This window comes from Amblyomma mixtum, chromosome 3, assembly GCF_055824585.1.
Source record: "Amblyomma mixtum isolate Tamu chromosome 3, ASM5582458v1, whole genome shotgun sequence".
In the NCBI taxonomy this organism is placed as follows: Eukaryota; Metazoa; Arthropoda; class Arachnida; order Ixodida; family Ixodidae; genus Amblyomma; species Amblyomma mixtum.
Window position 1 is genome coordinate 259,527,149 of NC_143014.1, and position 27,757 is coordinate 259,554,905.

General features: G+C 45.7%; 1 protein-coding gene across 18 annotated transcripts in view; it reads left to right on the forward strand.

Annotated features, from left to right (window-relative positions):
• Positions 1-27,757, forward strand: part of LOC149354548 (uncharacterized) — a 98,851-nt gene that overhangs the window by 56,536 nt on the left and 14,558 nt on the right. For 8 of the 18 annotated variants that reach the window (XM_089583400.1, XM_089583396.1, XM_089583392.1 and 5 more), the window contains 4 exons: positions 412-588; positions 1,056-1,268; positions 20,614-20,694; positions 25,280-25,388. In XM_089583400.1, the coding sequence (XP_089439526.1) occupies positions 425-588; positions 1,056-1,268; positions 20,614-20,694; positions 25,280-25,388 (567 nt within the window). In that variant the 5' untranslated portion in view covers positions 412-424. Of the gene's footprint in view, positions 1-411; positions 589-1,055; positions 1,269-1,290; positions 27,211-27,757 lie in introns of those variants that run through there. The other 10 variants (XR_016291346.1, XR_016291350.1, XM_089583399.1 and 7 more) reach the window with 10 other exon arrangements.

Below are 27,757 nucleotides of genomic sequence, written 5' to 3' on the forward strand. Positions count from 1 at the left end.
TCAAGGAGTTGTTTTACATAAACTCCTTTGTTATATTTATGATTGGCATGAAAAAATAAATCTTGCCTGATGATTTCTGAAAGGGTCCCTGAAAAGGTGGCCATGTAGGCAAAGAGAAGTCGTAATACTGATAGACATTAAACGATCTATCATCCTACCGCAAAAATTTTTGATGTACCTTGTGTGGAACCAGAGATAATGGCTATTAAAAATGACCACCAGCCTTTTCGCTCACAGCTCGTACACCGGAGTGAACCATAAAAAATAAAGATTACTGGCCGGGACCATTCTCCACCCACAAATACGTCATCAACGAGATCGGTTTGTTTACTTCCAGTTGACGCGCTCTTTCGCTCACTCGCTTTCTTGCTGTGTGCTGTGTTCACCTGTGTCTTGCAACTGTTGCTGCAGCTTCTCTTGAACTATGGACCCTGAGCTGAAGGAACGACTTTTGCGGATGAGTGCTGAAATGCCTTATAAGGACACGCCGTTCAGAAATCTGGTGCTGAATCCTGACGATGACAGCAGCAACTCGTCAGCGGGCTCGCCAGGCTCTCCCGACGACAACGAGGGCAAAGATGCTCAGTGGTAAGCAGTAGCAGTGCATTTGCATAAATAAAAGAAAGGAAAACAAAGCAAAAAGGTAGTGTTTGGAGGGGCAATTGCTTTTTATGCGCCTGAGCTGTGTCCGGCAGAAATGAGGCATAGAGATGTGATAGGTAGGTAGATAGGTAGGGTAGGTAGGAGCGATAGCGAGAAAGGATAACGAATCGATAATAGCTGCTACAAGTCGTGTATGTACAACTGCTACAACAGTGTATGTACAACGGTGTAGCAGGATAGCGCATGCCCTGTGTCAGTGTGTACGTCTTGCTGTAGTGCTATTGCCTTTTCAGTGTATGTCCATACATGATGGCTAGCATAAGTGTTTGCCTTCCCGAGGGACGTCGAAAATGACTGCAGAACCAATCGAATGTGCATTTACGTTAGCATTATTTGCAGCTGTCACTTCTACTGCATATTTCGCAGATTTTCTAAATCCAAGGATGACGCAGGGGCAGTTGCGACTCCTGCCAAGAAATGGACTCGCTGGTCGAGCGAGTCTGTTGTCGCGACGTGCCAGCCATCGTCGCAGTGAATGCCAAAGGCTCCATCACCCACCACCCGGATTTCGAAAGCATTTGCTGTCCGTCGCAGGCGCTCCGGGTGGTATACTGGGAGATGCGGGAGGACGGGGTCGACGTTGAAGGGGACGAAGAGGTGCACAGGTAAGCCAGAAGTGTCATTCGTCTGAAATGCAGTAATGCTTCCCCATAATCCGTGTCTTTTTCGGAACATATCGGTACACCGCCTACCGAATGTTTACCCGGTGCGTCTGGCAAACTCTCGGGAGGGGAAACCAGGTTATTCTACCTGTGTGCGTCGTCACCCGCATCCGGCGCGAGTTTCCTTCAGAGAACTACGTGAACTTTCATTACCCTGCCTTCTAAATGCAGGTAATGTTCTATTAATGGTGGTACAGTAATGGTCGTACGTGCACAATTATGGTCAGTTGTATATTAAATCACATTTATTGCTTAGTGTTGCCATCTGCTTATGTTTGTCATCAACTTTTTGATACTGTTGGCAGGGCTTTAGCGTGGCTTCAGGATAAAAGCATGTGTGCAGGGCCAGCAGATGTGTGCATGCCCCTTTTAAGTTTTTCCAGCTTCCTAAATAAGGCCACTATGTGCACGAAGTAAAACGTGTGCTTGCTTAAGTGACATTAAATGAAAACTTTAATTTCAAGAATGAGCAGTTGGCAGCAGCAAATCTGTTGCCAGCTTTGTGAGTAGAAAAAAAGATTTACTGCAATTGACAAGTCATCCTTTTTATTGCATAAGCACACATTCGGTGTTTTCTTCTTTTTTCATCTCTCCCCAATCCCCCAGTGCCCTCATCCTTTGTGCATGAGGGTTTCTACAGGTTCTTTGCTACTAAGTTTTGAATGGTCACGAGTAACTAACTGACAGCTTGAACTTTTACTTTTTAATACAGACTAAATGCATTCGCTGCCTAAATATGCCAACACAAGGCTTTAAAGAGAGGTGATGTGAGCCAAGTTTGTGCTGGGCAGCGTAACAGTCTAGTGCCGTCACATCCCCCGTATTTTGTTAGATGTCGAGCTTAGCCTCAGGCTTGACTGTACGGCCCACACGAGCCACGATGGTTTCAGCAAGCACCAATGTCAGCATGTCCTGTTTTGGAGGCATGCTGGTCTAGTGTGGAGTCTCGTAAGGGTCTTCAGCTGAAAGTGCAATTGTTCCTGCCTGCGGTGTGTGGGTGCTTAGTTATGCTGTAGCCAGCGGGATCATAGTTTCATTTCTCCTTAATAAGCATTGATTTGTCTGGAGCCACCCTCTCAGGTGGGTGCCTGTCCAACACCCTGGCTGAGATCCACTTTTGTGGTCTTTCCCACACACACACACATACTCATGGTCACCTATGCCCACAGTAGGCACAGGCCTGGCAGTTTTATCAGAGTACTCTTTTTGTTTCAGGCATGCATTCAAGGCCTTCTTTGGGACACTCATGATTATTTTTGGTCTCAGAACTTCATCCTTGGTTGGAACTGCTGTTGTCGTTCTTCTCCCGTACAGATGCTGAACAGATGAGCCAAGGTCTTTATCACGAGGTACTTTCCTGAGATGCAGCATTGCTTTTTGCTCGTCGCTGCCGTGCAATACACAGTATTTGAGGACGTTCTTCACTGCCTGTATGGCTCCCTCTGTGAGGCCATTAGACCTAGGGCATAATAGACTGGACATTTGTTGCTGGAACAACCAGTCTTCCTGGAACTTTCAGAATTCATATGCTGTGAAGCAGGCTCCACCGTCCGACTCTACAACTCTTGGTATGCCATAGGTCGCAAACCAAGGCTTCATTGTTGGAATCGCTTGTGCTGCAGTTGCGTTCTTGGGTTCGCCAAAGTCTATGCACCCCGAATAGCTATCCATAATTACATTGTCGGAATTGCCTTTGCAGTCAACTAGGTCTACGGCCACACGTTCCCAAGGCAAGCTTTGGAACGTCTTTTGGCAGAAGTGATTCTTTAGGTGGCTGTCTTTGTGATGTTTCGCACACCTTGCACCTTTCAGTGAGATCTGTAATGTCTTTTTACATGACTAGCCAGTGCGCCATCTGTCTTGCTCATCTAAGACTGCTGTTTATGCCTAGACGACCATTGTGCATGGTCTTCTGCACTCTGCCTTTCCATGTCTCAAGTATGACTATATGGTCACCTTGAAACAGCAGGCCTTCTTAAGTTGACACTTTGTCGTGTCTGGTGGCGAAGATTTTCTGTCCTTCCGTCAGTCGTGTTGGTCTTCGCCAGCCATCTTGCACTGCTCATACTGTGCTTTGCAGTGCTTTGTCCCGTTTCATCTCTGACGAGTTCGTTGAAGTCATCTTCACCCATATGTAGTATTGCGAGAACTTCCAAGCCCATGACAATCATATCTTCTGCACTTCCACTTCATGTGCACTCACGGCTTAGCAGGTTAGCATTGCACAGGTCTTTCCTTCTCTTGGTACACAATCATTGGAACATAATTTTTTTATAGAAGGGATTCCTCTTGATGGTGGTAGTCATAAGGGTTTCTTGCTGATGGTTTCTAGTGAATGATGATCAGTCTCAACGATCAGCGGGCAGCCATATAAATGTAGGAATGAAACTTCTTGCAACCCTACTTGATTGCGAGGGCGTGTTCGATTTGTGGGGAGTTGACCTGCGAAGCAGTTGGTATAGGTGATGCATATGCAAGTTCCTTCAATTTTGCATGAGCACTGCTCCCATTGTTCTTGACCTTGCATCGACTAACAGAATCCTTTCGCCAATGATGCCATAGTACTCGAGTGTTGGTGCTTTTTTGCCTTGAATTTGCATGTTTTTGGACAGTGGGCATTGTTGTGTCTGGGACTAGTTTATTACTCAACAAGGAACTCGGTACAAGACTTAGAAACCATGCCTCCCGGCACAAGATGCTCAGAGGTACGAACACCCACACGTGTGCCCACTGTTGCCAGCACACACTTGGTACACTGCTGCTTTAAGCACGCAACACTTCCTTCTTTGCAAATTTTTCACTAGTCCAGTTTCTGTGGCATTCAATGCACTCTCACGAGGCAGGCTATGGCAGGATTAAGGAGGCTCACAGGGACTGCTACATGAGGAACATCAAGTTTGTCTTTCAGTGCATGGCACACTGATCGCGTTGAGCACGTTGAAATGGTGCATGCAGGGCTGCCCTCATCTAGAACACGAGCAGATGATATCTGAGTGTCTGGGCAGGTCTGCATATTAGGTCAGAATTCAGCTTCCGAGTCCAGAATCGTTTGTCATCAGTGTAGCCTTTGCACAGTTGATCGAGGTGACGTCTCCAGGTAGTTCCTCCAACTTCCACTTCATATGAAAGAGGTCCTGTTCTGTTTATGGAGATTATGGACACCCACTAACTTGTGCCCCTATAGGTGTGCAGAGAAACTTCTTACCCTTCAGAAAAAGAGCGGTACGGCTTACTTGGTTGAGATAATCCTTTCTTCTCGTACATACGTCCACTGGGCTGCAGGCGCAAAAGAGCCAGTCGATTGCGTAGTTCACGCCCAAAAAAAGAAAAGGTTTGGTGGTGTCCCACCAGTAGCACAGTGGAGTGCCATGCAGTATGCCAGAAAAGTTTGCCAACTTCTTGATGACAGATCCCTCTCCTTTCATGGCCTTCATACTGTGCCTGAAGGACAGCACAGACCTTTCTGCAAGCTTTTTTGTCACTGGGTGATACGGTGCACTGAAAGTTCATCACACACCAATCTGTATGAAGAAGGTTCGAAGCTCTTGTGACGTAAATTGAGGACTATTGTCTGTAGCAGTACGTTCTGTAATGCTGTGACATACAAACATGATGTGCAGTGCATCTGCCACCTCGCACTCTTTTTTTCGCCAGAAGTGCATACAGAGGTCTGAGAAGATTTGCACTGTCTGGAATGAATTTCTCATAATAGTGCACGAGACTGAGAAACGACCTGAGCTCAGAAGTGGACAACGGTGTAAGGGCGTCCATCACTGCCTATATCTTGTCCTCCATCTTGTGTAACCAAGTTCCAGCAGGCTTGTAGGCACAGTAAGTTACGGTGTCTACAAAGAACGAACATTTGTGGAGGTTAGCTGTGAGCCCACACTCTTGCAGTCTTCTAAGCACTTGTACCAAGTTCTTGAGATGTGAATCTTCTGACTCTACAGTGACAGGAGCGTCATCTTGAGTAGCATGACACTTTGGGATTCCTTGTAGGACTTGGTCAATTGTCCTCTGCCACACAGCTGGCACAAGAGAGATGCCAAAAATCATTCTGTTGTACTGATACAGGCCCTACTCTGTGTTGATGGTCAAGAGCAGCTTGGACTTAATATCGACTTCATTTTTAGGTAGGCTTGTCTCGGATCTATGAAACCTCTTGTGCTCCAGCTCACTTTGCAAAGATGTCCTCAGTGCAGTGTAAGGGATACTGATCCACCACAAAGTGAGGCTTGATCGTGGTTTTGAAGTCTCTGCATATACGGATAGTTCCATTTGCTTTCACTACTGGCACTATGGGCACGGCATAATCACAGTGGTTCACTTTTGTTAGGATGCCGACTGCTTCCAAACATTCAAGTTTACTGTTCGCTTTCTCCTTCAAACCACATGGCACTTGTCGTGGTCAGCAGAACTTGGGTTGCATACCACTTTGAAGATAAAGTTTTACTTTGATGTGCTTGAGCTTTCCAGTGCTCTCATCAAAGTCGTCCGAGAATCTTGTTCAGCTGGTCTGCTCGTTGCCCCAGTTGATTGCCAACATTCAATACACTGCTCAGTTCGAGAAGGTTGAAGCATTTGATCTGGTCTCTTCTGAAAAGAGGAGGTTCTTGAGTACCTATTACACAGAGCTGAACACACGTTGTTGCAACTCCATTGGGGCTGAAGGTTTGACCTGTCAGTGTCTTCAGATGCACTAAGTTCCCTCCATTTGCAGATGTGAGAGGTATATTTCATGCTTGGTCTTTAGCACCAGAGAATATTTGGATTCAGTGTCCGTCTCCATATCTAATGTGTGCCCTTCAATGTGTGCTTTCAGCCAGATCGGACAGCTTTTGCTTTAGTCGTCATGCGCAAGGAGTTAAAATGCTTCACTATCTTGTTCGATGGCATGCGCATGACTTTTTGAAGGCTGCTTGTTCTTCTTGTAAGTACGGCTTGTCCTTTGTGATGCCTTACTGGTGTCACTTGATTTGCTTTTACACGCTGTACTGATCTGGCCAACCTTGTTTCACTTGTGACAAACAGCCTCTAAAAACTTGCATTTCACCGTAGGATGCCCCTTGATGTTTTATCTGTAGCATCTGCTACCTTCCTTCTCAACATGCCCTACACAAGCAGGCGCTTCCTTCTTTTTAATGCAGCAACGTCCTTGGTGGTTGAAGTTGGTATGCTACAGCTTTATCTAGCGCATGCTTTGGTGTAACCTTTTCCACTGTTAGCAGTTGCTGCTTAACTTGCGCATAGCAGAGACCACACAAAAATTTCTCCTGCAGTGCCTGGGACCCAAAGTTTCAGAGCTGTGAGGGGTGCCACAGTTCTGCCATACGCTTGTTAGCAGACTCGCCATCTCTTTGAAGTGTCTAGTTGAACCAATGTTGCTGAATAAATTTCAAGTTGCACAGGTGAAAAGTAGTGCCCGAAGTACTTTTTCATGTCTGCCATCCTGGTGACTCAAGGCGAGGAGACGACGAAGGGGTTGTATTAAGATTTGAGGTGGTGCACATGAATGACGTCGTGGCGATGGTCCGAAGAAGGTGTCACCGGTTCAGTTATGTAGTTTACAGGGGATTTACGCTCCAAGATACGGTAAGGGCCAATAAGCTGGCGGAATAGAGAGCCAGACTAATGAGCCAGTGGAGAAGTGAACAGGAGGCTTGGCTGGATAGGACACATGTCTGCAGAGGCTTTGATATTCGGAGGTGATGGAGCAAGCCAGCTGGCAGCACTACTCGACATGACAGGTGACCTCAGAGAGGGAGGTGTATTCCGAGCTGTCAGGGTTGTAGGGGAGGATGGTGTCTAGAAGACAGGAAGGCTCACACCCATATAAAAGAAAGAAGGGGGAAAGCCGGTCATTGCTTGAGCTACAGTGTTGTATGCTTAAGTGATGAATATAAGAACCTGATCCCAATTAGAGCTCTGAGAGTGAACATACATGGCAAGCATGTCCCCAAGAGTGCGGTTGGATCATTTGGTGAGGCCGTTTGTTTGAGGGTGATAAGCAGTTGTGGTGCAGTGAATTGTGTGACAGGCATCCAAGAGCTCGTGAACAACTTCAGATAAGAAAGCACGCCCGTGATCACTAAAAAGTTTTCAAGGAGCACTGTGACGAAGGACAAAGTGATGAAATATGAAGAAGGTGACGTCGCGAGCAGTAGCCGTAGGGAGGGCAGCGGTCTCAGCATACCGAGTGAGGTGGTCCACGGCGACAATAATCCATCGATTTCTGGCGGTCATGAATGGAAGCGGCCCATAGAAGTTGATGTCCACATGGTCAAAAGGGCGAGCAGAGCACGGGCGTGCACAGAAGCATGCCCCTCGACCAGCCAGAGCACGGGCTGGTCGAGGGGCGAGGAGTCGACTTCCGCTGCTGACAGACAGTACATGAGCGAAGATAATAATGAACAAAGTTATACATTCCGCACCAATAGTAGCACTGGTGGAGTTGCTTGTAGGTTTTCAGCAAGCCTGCGTGAGTGCTCTGAGGATCGGCATGGTGATGTGCACAAATTTCAGGACAAAGCTGTCTTGGAATTACCAAAAGCCACTTTCGGACGTCGAGACGGTAGTTGCAGCGGTAGAGGAGAGCGTCCCGGATCGTAAAATGGGCAGCTTGGCGACGGAGGGCCTGAGGGAAAGAAGTCATAGAGGGCTCAAGAAGGATGTCAAGTAGGGATGAGATCTGTGGATCCTGGCATTGTTCAGAGGGCATGTCCGTGGTAGTGAGCGCTGCGAGTAAGGAGGCAGATATTGTGAAGAGGGCGCAGGAGAGGGCAGCGGCGAGCGTGACAAGGCATCAGCTGCAGAGTGCCTATGGCCGGACCGATAACGCTAATGTCGAATTCTTGAAGGCAAAGGGCCCATCGTCCAAGGCATCCCGAGGGATCTTTGAGTGGGGCCAACCAGCACAGAGTGTGATGGTCAGTGAGGAGGATGAAGGAGCGGCCATATAAGTATGGGCAGAATTTCGTTAAAGCCCACATGATGGCGAGACACTCCTTTTCTGTCATGGTCTCAGCTTGGGTGAGAGCATGGCTGGTGTACGCAATGGCATTCTCAGAAAATGCGGGCTTGTGCTGTGCAAGGACAGCACCGAAGCAGATTCTGCTTTTGTCGGTGTGCACCTTGATAGGGGCACTGGGGTCATAACGTCGAAGGATAGGCGGTAAAGTTAGAAGACGGAGCGTAGCAAAAGCGTCACCGCAGGCCGTGTCTCACGCAGGCAGGTCAGTGGGACCATTTAGGAGTTTCGTAAGGGGTGCAATGATAGAGGCAAAATTAGACCCACGAAGTGGTGAAGTTCTTGTGTGGAAGTCGGTTTATGGAAGTCAGCCACCGCACGGAGTTTGTCAAGATCTAGCAGGACGCTGTCTATAGAGATGAGATGGCTGAGGATCGTCAACTGCCGGCGCCAAAGTGACATTTCTTTAAATTGAGTTGCAGGCCAGCACTTGTGAGGCAGCTGAGTATCTGGTGCAAGCCACTGCAAGGGATGTCCAGGCAATGTATGCAAAAGCTTTGCGTACATTGAGATTATAAGGAAATGAATAGAAGGCTCTGCAGAGCAATTCAAAACACAAGTGGTAATGACAGTGGGCTGGTTAGATGGGCGGATGAGATTAGGAAGTTTGCTGGGATAAGGTGGTTGCAGCTGGCACAAGTCTGGGTTAATCGGAGAGATATAGGAGAGGCCTTTGTCTTGCAGTAGGTGCAGTCAAGCCGATGTTCATGACAATGAGGAGTCTAGCTTCCACTCTTGGTGGGTCTGTTGTAACAGAGGGCCGGGTCAGCGTTGCCAGGTTGTGTGGATGTTGATGGTAGGGCAGGCAGTGGGAGTGGTGGTGGAGTGGGTATGGAAATTGGGAGTGTTGGGTAGAAATAAGCTGTTGCTTTGTTGGCGGGTCGTGGTGGCTGGTCATGTGGTGCAGGTTTCGTGGCGCATTCTTGATGAAACTTTCTTTGTACGTTGAATGCTTGCACCTTTCTACCACATCCTTCAGTAGGGTGTTCACGTAGTCTGCAGGTAAAAGCAACAAAGTGGGTACCATTCAAGTACACAACAGCAGTATTAGATATATCTGTGCAGGTTGGCCTAATCGTCATCAAGTGGCTAAGGTAAATAAAACATGCATTTGCCTTAACCCAAACACTTGTAAGTCCTCTGATATTGTTGCAAATATGTAAGGCCATGTTATAAGGGTATAATTTCTAAATAAATGCTTTTATAACAGTCATTCCATGCAAAATGTTCCAGATCCCGAAAGCGACCACCTATAATTATGTTTTTAAAAATTGGACTAGTTGGTGATTGTGCACATACTATACCAACGAAATATTCTTCTTGAAAAAATTTTTTTTGCTCACTTCAGCATTTTTTACAGTTTCCAAAAAGAAGCAAAATTTGGTTGGAGTAAAAATTTTAAAATCAAATGCAAACCAAGGTGCAATGCTAAATCTTAATTTTAGAATTTCTCACTTTTGTTATGTCATCTGACTTCATTAATGAAGTGATGCAGGAATTTTCTGCGCTTCCTTGTTTCTGTAAAAAAGGCAAAAAGCATGGTGTTTTATCTATTTTTTACATAAACAATAATTTTTTTTTGCCTTTCCTGTTGCTGCAGTTTATGCTGCAAATAATTTGAACTTGTTAAGCAAAACGGTTTTAATGAAAATTGCTCCCAAAGCTTGCAAAAGTGACTTATTCAGCTATTGAGATTCATACCTAAATTAAGAATTAAGGCCCTCCAAATAAAAATATGTGAGACTACTCAAATACACACATACTTGGTTGCCTGTAATGTACAAATTTTCATTATTAGTAAACTCTTTCTCGGGAGAAAAAAAATTTCTTGAAATCCACAACTGTCATCAGTACATATTGCCAAACTGTCTTCCCTGCAGAACATGCATTTGCCACCATTTTTCTGTGCAGTAAATGGCTTTAAGTTGGTGCTCCAGCAACTATATTTTACGATAATGCATATTTATATGATGAAATGATGAAAGTAAACCATGACTGCCTTGAGGCTGTCGTATTGACCAGAGAGGTTTCAGAGGCAAGACATTATGCACCATGCTGAGTCATCGTTCTGTAAATACTGCAAATCAAGAAATTATGAGGTACGCAAGAACATTACTCATTGGCACTCTGCGCCAACCATCGCATATCTCTTTTAGGGTGAACTGCGCTAACATCATGTTACAGCAACGGTTAATGTCCACATTACATTATCGGTGGTCGTATTAGGCATCTGGTACACTTCATGTGGAATGATCCAGCAATGATGTTACTGGTGTGTTGAGTCGTGCATTGTTTGCTTACTGTGTGTTGGCTCCTCTTTTAGCGGAGTGACAGTGAAGTGGCCCCTTCTTGCTTTTGAGGTTTTCACCTTCCAGCGCTGCTCACCATCCGCCGTCTCCACTTGCCTCCTCGTGGTGTCTTCGTTGAAGTGCATCACAGCCAGCTGAGTCCTGAGCCAAGAGAAGTGATCAAGACGTGCTTGCATTTCATGTTCTCTTTTTTTTAAGCAGCACAACAGACGATGCAAGACATAGAAGAAGAGGACAGAAACAGCACTAAATTTACAATTGTTTTTCTTTAGGAAACCAAGCATCAATTTTAATCCAGTACTCAAGCATGCACACCTGCGCATTGTCATCCTAGACACGCTTCTCAATGCTGAAAACACTTAAAGCACACATGGATCGCTATCATGCATTGCTATCCACTATTGAGCAGTTAGATGGCTATGAATGGCCACCTAATGCACCTACTACCTTTGTTTATTATGTGAAATGCAGTGATCATCATGAGTAAACAACACTTTTGTGTCAACCAGAAACAGTGCTCAACTAGGTTTGTCGATTTCTTTTTCAAACAGTTCAAATGTTACTGGAGCCTTGCATTCATACATTGGCCTGTATAGTTTGTTATGGAAGCCTACTAACTTGCCCAGCCTGCCATTCTATTCCGCATGTCAGAGCTGATGTACCTTGCTTGCATCCCTTCTTCCGAGAAGGCATTAGCCTTGGGAGCAAACTGGTTCAGCAGGCTGTGGAATGACTCCAACAAAAATATCTGGTCATCCGGGGACAGCTGACGAATGTCACGCAGCAGTGAAAGGGGGGGGGGGGCGACAATTTTTTTCAGCGCCTGGAATTGCTTTGAATCTGGAAGGAATGGACAAGCCAAATCAGCATTTCATTACTTCAGCCTAGAATGCACCATTGACTAAGCATTCAAGAAACGACATTCAACAGCAGCTCTTACTTGGTCTCATCCACTCTCGGTTTTCAAGTGGACCATGAATGCATTCTTTGTACAGCCCCTCGTGGCCAGCGTGCTGGTTGCAGACGTGGTTGAGCAGGCTCATCCACATGCTGACCACCAAGTCCCTGTTCCCCGTTCCCATAGTGGCCACCCAGTACAGGTGGTTGATGATGCCATCAATTCACCCTTCGATGGTTCTGTGCTTCCGACTGGAGGCCCACAGCTTTTCTTGAGACCTAGAACAAGTTGAAGAATGTCAGGTTTGCAAAGCCTCACAAAGCCCTCTCATAGTAATACCATAATAGAGTGTTAATTACTTACCTTTGGCAACATGCCACACTTCAAACCAGTGTTTTATTCCTGGCTTTTCCACTCTGCAGAATCGCCTGACACCATGGTGCCGGTGTGAAGATGGATAGCAAGAACAGGCAAGGCACTGTGACTGCTCAGAAAGGAATTCTCTGGCAGGACCTGCTGAACATCACAGCAGCTAAACAGAAGAGGTTGTCTTTGCATAAATAGTAAATTGTGGAGTTAACGTCGCGGACTGACACATAGGCTATGGGGATGTCGCAAGGAGGTGCTCCCGTTTAACTTAGGCCTTCACTAACGTGAGTTGATACTGCACAACCAACAAACAGATGTTTGTGTGTTTTGCCTCCATCAGAATATGGCCACCGTGGCCAGGATCGAACCCAGAACATTGGCATTAGTAGCTGAATGCCAAAGGCATTGAGCCACTGCAGCATGTTGAGGGTGTGCTCAGTGTGAAGGTGTTTTTAACTAGAGCTATGTTTCTGATTCTGGCATTATGCACTGAGTATACCACAACTACAATGAAATGGCTAACAAAACTAAAATAGTAAAAATAAGTGATCGCCATGCCAGAAACTTAGTACTGAAATCAGCTTATAATAACAGTTTACTAGCAGATATCAGCATAGTCCGAATGCAGTTCTTTTAGATGTGACACGCACAATAGGACAGAACATGCCGCGCTTTCACAATGCATGTTTCGCCCAAGCTCCAAATGGCTTTTTGTGTCATGGCTAGGTATAGTAGCCTCGAGTGTTACCTGTTGTTAGTGAACAGATGGCGATGCCTGCATTTTCAAGCCCCTCTAGGCAATTCCGCAGCCCCTCTTTTCATTTCCATGCTGTTCGGCACTGCTTCAGACTACAAACGGAACAAGTAATTACACTATGAAGCTTCTTGCAGCCGTTCCTTTCATTCACTACAGTCATCAGCCTAGCCATGTCCACTTCAGGAAAGTGGCCTCTACTGTATCCATCCAGTGAGTTCTGCCCTGCGCAAATTTTCTAATTTCATCCGCCCATCCCTGTTGCCCCCTGCTACATTCGCCTTCCTCCGGAACGCTTTCCATTATCGTAAAGGAGTGCCACTTGTGTCTACACTGCATGTCCTGCCCATGCCCATTCTCCCTTCAAGATTTTACCTTACTCTTATGGGATATCAGTAACGTGCTTTTCATAACTTGAGCGAGCCTTCCAAGTGCACTACAGCTACATCTTATTCCCTCGATAACTTCTTTCTTGTAGTCCTTATCGGCAATCACTTTTTGGCCGAGACCGAGACAGCACACTTTCTACTTTCAATACCACACTACTTGTAGTAAACTGTTATTCCTTGCGGAAGCTATTGAACATTGCCTTTGATTTTTTCACATTAATTTTTAGACCCACCCTCCTGCTTTGCCTGTCCACGTCTTCTAGCGTGCACTACAATTCCTCCCCTCAGTTACTTACAGAGAAACATCATCTGCAAATCAAAGATTGCTGAGGCTGTCTTCACTAACTTTTATCCTTCCCAATTCAACCCTCTGGGCTCTGTATAAGCAATGTAAATGAAGTCAGTTTTATATTATTATTATTTACGCCACAAGATTCCTGCTTGCAAGGCAGATGCTCTATCCTTATGGCAATGCTGCGCAATTATTGCATTATGCATTTTATTTGTAGATAATAAGAACACACCTCTTTCACCAAAACCTGCTCAGAGCAGATAATTTTGCCGACTCGAACGGCCAACCAGGCTGTAGGTCAGGTACTTGACGCTGTAACCTGGCGAGTCGCAGCGACCGTCACCAGCCAGGTCAAGCTGCGCCCCTTTCAGCTCAATTGCCAGCATAGCCTGCTGCTCCTGAAAAAGCTGCAGGCAAGACAACAATCATTCTTCATTATCCTTCAATTATTAGGCAGGTTACTTGCTAGAAATGTATGGTAGCTATGCTTTCTATCTTAAGAAATTCGCTACAAATGGCAGCTGCAAGAAGTGGTGTAAATATTTGTTTGGTTAAATAAATATGAACTTATGAATCTCAAAATTCCTTAAAGAGAACAAGGTTTTGGATCGTCATAGCAATGACAAAGGCACTGTAGGAATGCAAAAAATCTCTGCCTCTCCCATAACTGAGAGTAGAGTAAGCATGAAATGTTTACGTTCATAACACATTGGTTGTAGATGGTACTAGTCAAAGTCTTGAAATGGGTCTAGTGTTCAACACACCACACATACTGTGCACTGGCCCATGTGGACGCAATCGTTTCCTGTGAGTGTCTGGGGAATCTCTTCCGCCCTGCCTTGTCAGCTGTATCTGGTTTCTGTCAGGCTCCATTGCTCGGCTTAAGCAGCTGTGATGGTGGCGGCATTGAAATGCAGGACGACGCAGAAGCGTACGCTGACACGATGAGACGCAACGGGGCGTGGAACCGGCGATACCGAAATGGCGTTGCCGCTCACGCATTTACTGCTTTTCACGCAGGTATTCATCGCTGGTTATTCAAGTCACTGCTTTCATGCCGAGGAATTGTCTGCTGTGCATGATTCGTCTACGCTGGATACTGGTTCCTTCACCAAGCTTTCACCAGTGCTAACCACGGTCGACTTCAACGATTGTGTGTGCCTCGCAGCCGATTTTGGACATTGTGCGGTGCCAGTCAACCCACCATGGTTTTACAGCCCGTGCCACTACACTCTACAAAAGGCGGGAATCGTCACTTCATCGTTGGGGCGTGGAACCGGCGATACCGAAATGGCGTTGCCGCTCACGCATTTACTGCTTTTCACGCAGGTATTCATCGCTGGTTATTCAAGTCACTGCTTTCATGCCGAGGAATTGTCTGCTGTGCATGATTCGTCTACGCTGGATACTGGTTCCTTCACCAAGCTTTCACCAGTGCTAACCACGGTCGACTTCAACGATTGTGTGTGCCTCGCAGCCGATTTTGGACATTGTGCGGTGCCAGTCAACCCACCATGGTTTTACAGCCCGTGCCACTACACTCTACAAAAGGCGGGAATCGTCACTTCATCGTTGGGGCGTGGAACCGGCGATACCGAAATGGCGTTGCCGCTCACGCATTTACTGCTTTTCACGCAGGTTAGTGACACATATTTCAATATATGTTTAGTGTATGCTTTGCCGGTTCCACCCCCTGTATTGTATGCATGCGTTTCTTCTCATTCTGTAGCACACAGACCCATGTTACGCAGAAGGTGTCGTTTTTCTTTATTTCGAAGAGCTGCGTTTTACCTTTTGCTTCTGGTTTTGTGCGGCGACATAGAAGTTAACCCAGGACCTAGCGATGCAATCCTGCAGCAGCTTTTGCAAGGCCAGACAGAAATTAAGGAAAAACTTGCAACTATCGAGAGTTATCAGGATGAAAACAAAACAGCTATGTCGGATCTGAATGCCCGTATGGCCAATTTAGAAGCAAAGATTGTAGGTCTTGAGGAAATGAGGGCCGCTGTCGAGGACTGTAGGGCGAGTAGTGAAAGACAGCGTTCCGAGTGGCAGACTCTGATGAAGAAAGTGGACGATCTTGAAAATCGATCTCGACGGTGCAATCTGCTCTTTTATGGAATTAAGGACGAGGATGAACGCGAGTCACAACCAGTTTCTGAAAAACTTGTCCTAGATTTGTGTAGATCTACTCTGGGAATAGACCCCAGAATCGAAAGAGCCCATCGCCTCGGACGGTTCCGTTCAGAAGGAACTCGCCCAATAATTGTTAATTTTAGTTCATTCAAAGAGAAAGAGGCTGTTCTGTCAAATGCGAAGAAATTGAAAGGAAGTTCTACTAGCATTTCAGAGGACTTCTCTGAACCAGTACGAAATAAGAGGAAAATGCTATGGGACTACGCCAAAACTTGCAAGGGACCCAATGGCAAAGCACATCTGAAATACGATGTCCTTTACTTGAATAATGTCAAGTACATTTACGACGAATCTCAGGGGCAGGTAGTTCGAGCCTCTTGACAAGTTAAGCCGGATCACTCTGTTTTGTCGATTCTAGTACTAAACTGCAGAAGTATTAAGAATAAAGTGGACAAGCTACATGGTCTAATTGACATGGCGAGACCTTCCGTTGTGATCGGATGTGAATCATGGCTGGATGGGGATGTTAGTGATAGCGAAGTTTTTCCGAGTAACTATATCAGCTATCGAAAAGATCGAGACAGGCACGGAGGAGGCGTATTTATACTGGTGGACGTCTTAGTTAGTTCTCGTAAGATGGAAATTGATGTTGGGACATGTGAGGCAGTATGGGCTCAAATTAGACTTTTAAATGGTAAATTACTATCAGTTTGCTCGTTTTACAGGCCACCTGGAAATCAGCTTGAACCCATCAGCGACCTAACTGATATGATTGAAACTGTTAAAACTGACTGTTTAGTTGTTGGAGGTGACTTTAACATTCCTGAATGAGACTGGAGCTCAGGATGTCTTCCGTCTAGAGCCAATTCCGCAGTAGGCAAAGAATTGTTAAATCTGTGCAATTCATTCAGCTTATCCCAATTAGTGCTGCAGCCAACCCGTGGCAACAATGTTTTGGATTTATTATTCACTAACCAACCATCGGCAGCTTGTTCTACCCTTGTAGTGCCCGGTATCAGTGATCACAGTTGTGTTTTAGCGGAAATGAACTTTCAGTATGTTAAACTTGAAGACTGTGGCAATCGGCGCATTTACAGTTACCGAAAGGCAAATTTCCCCGAGATAGCCCGGGCACTTGAATCCTATGTCGATGTGTACGAAACATTGTCTGATTCACTCAGCGTTGATGAGCTGTGGCGCACACTGACAGCCAAACTTTTTGATTTGCGTGAGCAGCATGTGCCGTCATGGGTGATGACGAAACGTCGCAGCAAAAGCAAGCCATGGTTCACAAAAGCGCTGCGCAGAGTCGTTGAAAAGAGGCAACAACTATATGCGCGCTTCAAAAGAAATCCGTCGGAAGATAACATGGATCAGTTAAAAAAGATTACAAAGGATATGAATGCTTCGGTCAAAGAGGCTAAATTTACCTACTTTCAGTCTTTCGACATGCGTATCCAGGATCGCCCTAAAGAATTTTGGCAGTACATAAAAAAAAACAGAAAGGATGAATTGTCTATCCCGCCACTTGATCACAACGGAAGTATCGTTCATGATCATCTGGAGAAAGCCAAGTGCTTTAACACGTTTTTCAGCTCAGTTTTTTCTGCTGAGGACAGCAATAGCCCTGCCGATTTTCGCCTTGCCTTGAACTGTACGGAACCCATGGAGAACATTGAATTTGATCAGCGAGGAATTGTGTCGCTCTTAGAACGCTTAAAAGATAACAGTGCCACTGGTCCGGACGGCTTACCCACGATCCTGCTCTCTTCTTGCGCTTTTGCGTTGTCAAGGTACCTTCAAATTCTTTTCACAAAGTCATTACAGGAAGGCTCCTTGCCTGATGAATGGAGGCTTGCTAATGTTGTACCTATACATAAATCGGGACCTAGGAATGTTGTTTCAAATTATCGACCAGTGTCCTTGACCAGTGTATTATGCAAAGTTTTAGAGCATGTGTTTTATACTAGTATTATGAATCATCTTAGTATACATTCATTATTAAATACTAATCAACATGGCTTTCGCAGTGGTTACTCGTGTGTCACCCAGCTTACCGAATTTGTACATGACCTGTCAAGTGCTTTAGATAAGGGATATTCTGTTGACTGTATTTTTCTAGATTTTAAGAAGGCCTTTGACGTTGTATCACATTCCTTATTAATACAAAAATTATACTGGTACAACATAAATGAGAACGTTATTAGGTGGATAAAAGAATATTTGAACGTTAGGCGTCAATGTGTTGTTGTCAACGGGAAACAATCGCATGAGGTGGCTGTAACATCAGGGGTGCCTCAGGGATCCGTCTTGGGCCCATTACTGTTCATAATTTACATGAATGACATCTTTTCAGGTACTTCATCATACATGTGTCTTTTTGCGGACGATTGTGTATTGTATAGAATTATTAACGATCAAAGTGACTGCGATGCATTACAACAGGATTTGTGTAAAGTGGCCCAGTGGTGTGAGAACTGGAGAATGCATATTAACTTACAAAAATCTGTACATATGTGTTTCACTAAAAAGAAGGTTCCCCATATTTTCACTTATAACATAAATAATAGCAGACTGCTTTCAGTGTTGGAATTTAAATATCTTGGTGTATATTTAACAAGTTCAATGTCTTGGCATCGTCACGTGCATTTCGTTACTGCCAAAGCCTGTCGTGTTTTAGGTTTCCTGCGACGTAACGCTAAACTTTTCCCTTTAAAGACTAAAGAACTGCTGTATAATACAAACGTTAGAAGCATACTTGAGTATGCTTGCACTGTCTGGGATCCGAAAACCTTGCTTGACGTTCAAAAGCTAGAAAGAGTTCAGAATTTGGCCGTTCGTTTTGTTTTCAATAACTATGGGCGATATTTTAGTGTAACGAGCGCGAAAAAATCTTTGGGTTGGGACTCACTTCAAAAACGTAGGAAAGTACTGCGTTTAAAATTATTTCATAATATATTTCATTCTAGAACTGGAATAGACAGAACCAAATATATAGCCAACCCTGATTACGTGTCTTTACGTAGAGATAATTCACTTAAAGTTAAAGAATACAGGTGCCGGACTGACCTTTTTAAAATGTCTTTTTTCCCCAAAACGGTTTCGGAATGGAACAAGCTGCCTGAGGAAGTAGTGTCCATATTATCAAATGATTCATTTTCTTCCATGCTGTGACATTTTTTTGTGTATAATAATTCCGTGTTCTTTCTATCTCATTGTTATCTTTTTTTTTTGTAACCACCTGCACGCGGTGGCATTTGTGTACTTTTTCTTCTACCCCCCCACTGTAATGCCAGCCAATGGCGCTGTGGGTATGATGATAAATAAATAAATAAATAAATAAATAAATAAATAAAAATAAATATGCAGCACGTTCGAATACTCCGCGAGCGTGTATATACATCTGCCTGCCAAAGGGGAAAACATCATGAGCTGAAGGCGCAGCGGCCGGTCTTTTACATGCGTGAGTGTGGGACAGCGCAGAAGCAGTTTTTCCGCCCAAAGCCCTTCTCACCGTGGAGCTCCCCTCGTGCTCTAAGCGGCCCTCTCTCAAAGCCCCTAACAGATCACGTATGAGTCTCGTTAAATCTCGTGCGGTGCCCGGATGCTCTCGTTTCAGCTCCTGGATGTGTGGAATTCAGTGCCTGGATGAGTGGAATTCAGTGCCCGGATGTTGGCTCTCAGTCTCGGCGTGACGTCACCACACTGCCGACAACGGGAGCTAAAAACATTTCATGCTTAAAAATATTGTGCAATGTCGGAACCATACAAGTGCAAGCTTATGTTCACAGTGCTAAAACACATTTTCTGATGCAGATAGTGGTCCGCCTTACCGAGTTTAAATGCATAGTGGAACCTGGATATGTGAGAGCTCACTTGGTGCTGTACCTAATAGAGCCCTGCATTTACAGAATCTTAGTATTAACTGCTTCAATGTAGTAACGTACACAATTTTGAAAAGTAAAATTGTACCATGTTAATTCCTGCTTGGCAACAAACACATTAAGATTTGCTGAAGAAAGGCCTACAGTATTGCAGAGTGATCCACCATTTTTCCTGTGTTGCCTTTCCCTGATGAAACTGGTTACAGCTGCAGTGTTTATGAAGCTGTTCAGGGCATGCTGATACGAAAGCATGCAGCCATACCTCATTTATGGCAGGCAGCAAATAGCCACGCTGGTAATTGTAAAAGGTGCGCTCGCTGATGGTCTGGATGTTGATGGACTTGAAGCAGCGCAATGCTGCAGCCTCTAGGCAGCCTATTATTGACTTTGCAAAATGAAAAGGTGGCTCTATTATTGCCTTACTCTATTCCTGAGGTTTTCACGGCAATGCAAAATGAATATCGCCGGAATACAAAAACTCATGGTGACTTGCGCACTGTATAGATGTTTAACAATACAGCAAAAAAATGCGAGGACACGGCCAAGCTCGTAAACATCTGCAAACCGTAAGTATATAATAAAGTCCTGCTAGTAGTTTTCATAATGCAGTACACAACTGTGATCACTGAAATGTCAACATAATTAGTGCAGTCATCCGCATTGGATAAAACACAATTATACTTTATTGAGAAAACAGGTTCCTGGTATCTTCAGGTTTCTGTCAGGCTCATGCTCTGATGATTAGGCTTCACCTGCTACTGAAAAAGTAAGAGATATCTTATCTAAATGCATTGCCTAGTATTTTACTTCACAGCACACCTCAACACACATATGTAGATTAATTATGCGGAAAGGAAAGGCAAAGTAACTGTCGCATTCTCAGTTGACAGCCCAAGCACAATGTGAGGAAGGTTGAAGGGAGAGAAAGAAGGGTGCCGCAGTGGAGGGCTGCGGATTAATTTCGACCACCTGGAGATCTTTAACGGGTGTTTTGTGCACTTTACCTACACCAAAATGCAGCCACTGGGCGCCAGTATTTAACACCGTGTCCTCACGCTTGGCAGCCAAACAGTGTAAGCACAGATCTGCCACAAAGAGTACTTGAGCACATGCTTATGTATGCACTATAATGATACATTTCACAAACCTGCCAAAACTTGTTTCAAATGATGGCATGTATGTTGTGTCACACTCTGCAGCTGGTTCCTCCTCATCTTCCACCCATTCCAGACTGCCCTGTGCTGCCTCAAGTGGCGTTGAAGCACCCTGTGCCCTAAAGCTTGGCGGTATGGGAGACAGCGGTGCTGGCAGGTCGGTCTGGATCCGGGCCGCAACCAAAACCTTCATGGTCAGGGTCACCTGTGCAGCTGTCAGAATTTTCAGCATTTATTACCATATCCAGATATGCAATTCTAAGAACTGCTCACCTCTTTTTCACTGTCCGTACTTACCGAAAGACCGGTGCTGCAGTGTGCAGTTGGGTGCTTCTGTCCATGTCGCCACGGTATGCCTTTCAGCAGAGCATGTGCACATCAGAACTGGCTCCTAGAAAGAGGCAGATGCACTGATCTAAAAGCTGTGAGCTTATGGCCTACTGAACTGTTTTGGATTAATGAGGGAGAACGACATATAGCAATGCTGCTACCATTACCTTTCATATGAAAGCTTACAGAGCAAAAAAAAGGCTCCCATACGTAATCCTTACAACTGACATTCTTACTAGCTGAGAACAAGCATAGCCTTGAGTTTTGAACATGCCACAGCAAACATTATTGAATATACTCTCATCACTTCACAGCGTATGTCAGCCATGCATGTGCAGGAAAGCAGGGGACTGCTATCACATATGGACAATTTGAATGGTTTGCCTGATGGGGTCCATACCAGTGGGACTACACTGCATTTACCTCATGCCATGAAACAACTGTCAGCAGCACATAGGCAATGAAAAGGTATTTATTTCTTGTGCATGAAGCGCATAATGTGTAATGATGCTAAAAAATGGAACTGTGATGCATCAAGCAACAAATTAAAGAAGTTCTACCAGCTAAGACACAACTCAAATCACATGGCAACCAATGTATGTTGCTACTTACTGCTGTTTGTACCTGGCTAGCAGATGCACTGGAAGCTTCACTGCTTTCTGCTGCAGACTGGTCTGTTCGGGTGCTGTAAGTAAAATGGCAACTCATTTACAGCACCATATATCAAAGTGGTTCATTCATATACTCTCTATATGCACATATTTAGCAAAGCTAGGCTACTCGATCTCTGTCACGTAGTCAAAAAGTTGCAAACTAGGATGAAATTGACAACACAGTAGACCAAAAATATCAGAAAGAGAGGTGGACCAACACCAAATCATGCAAGAAAAAAATTCTCCCCTTGTGTAATGTTGTATTCCTGTTAAGGCGCGGTCACACTAGACCGACGGGACCCCGATGCCGACGCGACGCCGACTATCGGCAGACGTGTCTTGGGCAGATCGTTGGCCGAGCGAAAACATTCGCCGACCAAAAGCGAATACCGAGCTCAGAGCGCGAAGTGCAATCATTATGTAGACAAATAATGCACGCGCAGCAACATTCATCAAGCCATATGGCCACTTGGCCGACGCGCCGCACCGATCGTCGCTTGCGAACTGCCGCCCCACTGCAAGCAGGGACACATGGAACGGTGAGCATCGCTGCGCTGCTCTAACCAAGCTCCGCCCACAACGGGTGTCGCACTTTGCCGCCGTGCAGCAGTGCCTGAGCGCTGCTTGGGATGGTGTACAAATATAACAAGATAAAGACTGCTTGAGCAGCAACAAAGCATGCCTGTTTATGTTTCGAGCTTTCGGCAACGGCATCGCTCGCGGGCACTCCGGGCGACGAGCTCTGCTGCTGCCTGCTTGCCGTGATCGTCGCTAGGCCTATAGCCTCTTTCGCATCGAAGCTGCAGCGGGGCGGCACTTCGGAAAGTCGCCTGCGCTATAATAAAAGGCCTTCTCTACACATCGCTTTACTGTCAACGGCATCATCTCACAATAAAATAATAGTATGCTAAATTTCCACAACGCCTTCAGCAGCGAAGAGAGAGGGCGCAAGGCAAGCTGGACCCCAACGTAGGGCCAGCGGCAGCTGCGAGGTGGTTGTGGCAAGAAGTTTTCTCGTATCACAGTCGTTACCTTTGCCAGCAGCTCAGTATTGGTCAGAGAGAGAGAAAAAAACTTTATTTACACAGGAATTCGGGGCACGCCCCGGGGTCCCAGCACGACCCCACTGCACTCAAGTGTTTATGTTCCTGAGGTCCATAACACTGGCAGCACGGCCGGTGGCGATGGTTTGCACGGCCGGGACCTCCGAGCGCAGCAGGGTCTCCCAGTCCTCCCAGGTCTTGAGGTTCTCTAGGTCCCGCGGGGTAGGGTCCGCCGGGCAGAGGGAAAGGATGTGGAGGGAAGAAGCGTATTGGTCAGCGATCCTCAGAAATGACACATTTTTCATATTTCTTATCCCAGGGTTTATTATTTACGTCAAGAACACATTTTAGCTCGTTTTTATGACGCCAGCAGACGGGATCCAGGCTGGCCGGCCGGCCGGCATGCTCGGCGTACTTCACGTTCGCACAAGAAAATACAAAATATGCCATGATACCAGAGAGGATGCTTCCTAGATTAGAGCAACAGCAATGTGCCTGTGCAAAAGTGGATCTTTCGGCAAGGACACCGCCTGCGGCAACGCCAGGCGACGAACTGCGCGCTGGTCCCAGGCTGCTCTAGTCGTCGCTAGGCCTAGCTGGTTTCGCACCGAAGCCACAGTTGACGGCGCTTTGGAAGTCGCCTGTGCTATAATAAAAGGCCTACTATTCACATCGCTTTACTGTGAACTCGTCCCATAATAAAAGATATGTTCGATTTCCACGACGCCTTCAGCAACGGAGCTAGCAGACGAGCTGCATGCACGAAGCAGCAGCGTCGAGCTGTCGGGATAGGACAACGTCGGCGTGAGGTCGGGGCTGTTGTCGGCAGAGTGTGACACACGGGTCGGCCGACGGCTGCTATGTCGCCGACGCGACGGCGATGCGCTCGTCGGGCGACGATCGGCGCTCGGTCGGCGTCCGTGCAGTGCGACGCGCCGACAGCACGAAAATCACTGCCGCCGACCATCGTCAGATTGAAATCGGCCAATCGTCGGCCTAGTGCGAACGCGCCTTTATGAATAACACGCATGGATCATGAAAATAACGATGCAGTGTGTTGCACCTCAATTTTTGCGTAACGTTTGCAGTGAATAAAATATTTGTTAGTTAATTTGCTACTGAAAATTCAGTTGCATAGATGCAATAGGTACAGTTGACAAAAGTTTGTGGGATGCGGATTTGCGGAAAAAAAATATTATTTCTGCGCTGCCTCAGCAGACAGGCAGATTGTATTTTTGTAGCAGATGGAGCACGCATGTCTCCTCATGTGCCTATGCATTTCCGTGATCTGCTATGCTTTACCTCCATGCAATAAATTTTTTTTTCACGAATCTGCATCCAGCAAACTTTTTTCAACGACTGTGCAGACATTCGCAGACCCTGTCGAGTGCTCTAGCGGCTTGCTGTGTTGTGCGTTTTTGACAATTACAAACGCACAACAGCGGGCTCAATGTTTTTAATTGTTATACCACAAGGCATACTTTTAACCACGCATCATTATGCAGTGATGTACTGGTCCGAGCAACCTGCACCGTACGTGGCGTGCGAAGTGTCGCATTGCATTTTGTGCACAGGATTGCTTACCTTTCTGCTTGGCAGAAACAGTGTGGGCAGGGCTGTCAGCTTCAGCCTGAGCTTCATCAATCCCACACCTGACCACCATAGGAGCTCGGGGTTGTAGTTATAGTCAGGCGTAAAATGATGGCCACAGACGCGGAGGTGCTGGCGTTTCTCCGAATGCAGCAATCCGATGCGCTGAAGCCAGACAGCTCACTCACTTCCATCTTTCGGCAGACAGTGCCGAAGGGCAACATCTTGCCAGTCCCTGGCTTTGCAACCAACGACATAGCACAGCCGATCCATTTTGGTTGCGCATACGACGGAGGTAACAACAGAAATCAGTACCGTGGTGACTGCGAATCGCACCTAGGTTCTCGATTCAATTCGACGGCGGTGCCGGCAGAGTGACACAAGCGGTACGAGCAGACGACAGCATTGTAAACCGGAAGTGCAGTACTAATTTCTGACATTGAACACACAATAACCGCGTAAACATGCATATAAACGACAGCTCTCCTTGCTGAAAGGCAAAATGTTTCCAAAAGAGTAAGAATGTGAAGTATCTAGAGCTTTTAGATTGTTAAATGCGTGATTTCACGTTGCCACGGCGAACCAATGATAGCCCTGCGCTGGTGACGTAACGAGCCCTAATATGACGTAATGAGCTCGGATTCGGGCGGAAGTTCACCACCGCTGGTTTCTGCGAGCCTCGCAAGCGGTGGTTTTTGAAAATGTATTGTAAATTATCTACTCATTTTTTATGTATTGTACGCGGCATGAATGCTCAGTGGCCTGTGCTCTACATAATGCAAGTATTTTTTTGCCAACCTCAGATACCCCTTTCTGGGACCTTTTAACTGTGACTACATTATTGCAAATTTTTTTTCATTACCAGGCTCCCCTCTTAAGGGTCTTGGTGTAACATTTGCAATTGTTATGGTTTTATTTCATTTGTGTTTGACATATGTCATGCTTGTTTCTTTTAGTTATTGTGTACATAGATTTTTGGAAATTATTTACTTTTAGAGGGCATGCAGGGATACACCCACAATATACTGCACATTGGTTAATGTCTCCTGTACTACTCTTCTCAATCTCGGTGGCAAAAGTAACTATCCGACGCTCCAAGCTCCTTATCGTGTCACATTGCATACAGGCACCACCTGACGATGCAGTTCTGGAGCCGAGACCGGAGCAGTGCACCTAGTTTCAACCTCGCCACGGCACCACTCGTGCGAGCGCTGTCTACGATTCCACTCCTCACTGTAAGAAATGTGTAAAACTGAAGTTCTTTTTACATAAAATTTCGGCTGTTATAGAAAGAATGTCTGAGCAGCTAAAGAGGAAGTGCCGGTAATTTGGCTCTGCGCTAGAGAAATAATGGTTTTAAAATGCATGCAACTCAGTATGGCTCAGTCTACATATTTAAAAAGTTATAAAGTGAAGATAATCAATCTTTTTCACTGATGATTGAGTATTCTATTCTCTGCTTTCAGTTTTGCTGCGGCCCAGAATTCTCAAGACAGCTAAAGTTAACAGAGCAGAATGCAGAGATTTGAAAGCGTTTTGCAAGAAATTAAGAAAATCAAGCACCAAACTGATATGGATGGATCGGAAGCCCAGCAGGCACACCTACGCGACATCTAGAATTTCATGAAAGGAACCAGTTCAAGTTTGTTCAGCGCCAACATTTTTTAGAAGAAGCTGCTTTTCCTGGTGACAAAGCGGATGCACTAATCTGACTGCAATGCCCAGTAATTAGTGGGTCTATCATCCGTCACTCAAGCCGCCGTGGTGGCTCAGCGGTTATGGTGCTTGGCTGCTGACCTGAAAGACGCGGGTTCGATCCCGGCCGCGGCGGCTAGAATTTATTTGGAGGAGAAATTCTAGAGGCCCATGTACTGTGCGATGTCAGTGCACGTTAAAGAACCCCAGGTGGTCGAAATTTCCGGAGCCCTCCACTACGGCGTCTCTCATAGCCTTAGTCGGTTTGGGACGTTAAACCCCATAAACCAAACCATAAACCAACCATCCGTCACTCAAGAAAAACGAAAAGAGAAACGAAAAGTCATTAGTCAGGTCCAAACTAGAATTTGCGTCGCCCATCTGGAATCCTCATCAAGCATATCTCATCAATGCCCTCGAATCTGTTCAGAATCGTGCTGCTCGTTTCATTCACTCATCCTACTCTTATGACATCAGTGTTTCGTCCTTAAAAACAGCATCCGGATTGTCACCCTTATCGCTCCGCCGTCGCATTGCTAGCATGTCTTTATTTCACAAATTCTTCCACAGCCCTATGCACATCGTACCTTATATTCTTCCACCCGCACGCATATCTCACCGCACCAGCCATCGCCTACAAGTTGCCCGTCCACAATCACGCACCGTCACTTTTTCTAATTCCTTCTTTCCTCGTGCAGCCGCAGACTGGAACGGCCTTCCGAACAACGTTGCCATCATCACTTGCCCAAGTCTTTTCACCGATAACGTAGAAACTTTCCTGTCATTGTGAATTTGTGTTTTTACTCTTGTCACCCCTTATGTAACACCCCTTTTAAGGGGCCTTTAAGGTAATAAAATGAAATGAAATGAAATGAATGCATCCAAGCAGTGGGCTTTGCAGAAAACCATGACAAGGCGGCACTGTTCGAGCATGATGGTGTGTGACTGCAAGTTGAGCTTTGACTCTGCGAGTATATATTGGCTCCCCATGCTTTCTACTGTTTATGTCTTTCTGGCATTGAAACCGCCAGACCTCGTCCTTTGGCAGCCAGAGGTTGAGACTTTCTACTCATTAATGCACTTGTTTTGCATCACTAACACACGAGTGGTATCTATGAGCATTAGTATCCTGCAAATGAGCCTTAGCACCACTTCGATGTGAATTAGCTGCCGGCCATCTCCAGCTGCACACATCTATGGTGGCTATCACTTCAGCCCAGGCAAGGATTGCGAGATACAACCATGGTGTGCTGCTTATTAGTCTGCTTGTCTACATGTTGAGGTGGTTACCTTAATGTTGATGCTGAGCAGCTTAGGCAAGTGGTGGTAATACGGGGCTAACTGCACCTTTGGGATGCAGTTTGACACATTTCGGGGGGGGGGGGGGGGGGTTGCTATGCAAGGTGGCTGTTTAAACCACAATTTTACTCAAATTTCTCATTAGTTCATCGCAGATATGGACTTCTGCCGTGCTATTAAACTGAACTGCGTTTCTTAAGGGTGGCAGTTTGCATTTCAGTGAGTCTCCTTTGTACGGAGCTCGTCCATACAGCGCCAGCATAACTGGTGTTTTCTGGAGGTAATAAGACGAAGGCAAAATTTCTGGCTTCCACTAGGTAAGCCAGGATTTTTTCATGGTGTGTGCGTCGTCCTTTTGCTGGATGGCCTTAAGAATGGCTACAGAGCTCCGTGATTTCAGAATCCGAACTTGAAAACTCGGGAAGCAATTGGGTTGCTCCAGGAAAATCACTGAATATTTTGCTTAACGGACCTTCTTTTGAAACTGTTCTTTGCTGTGGGCACTCCAGAATCTCTATTTTAGTTAGTGTGTGGGGGAGGGGCAGGAAATCTATATTTTTTATTTCTTTTTATCTAAATTTAAAACCTAAATAGGTTTTAAATTTTATAT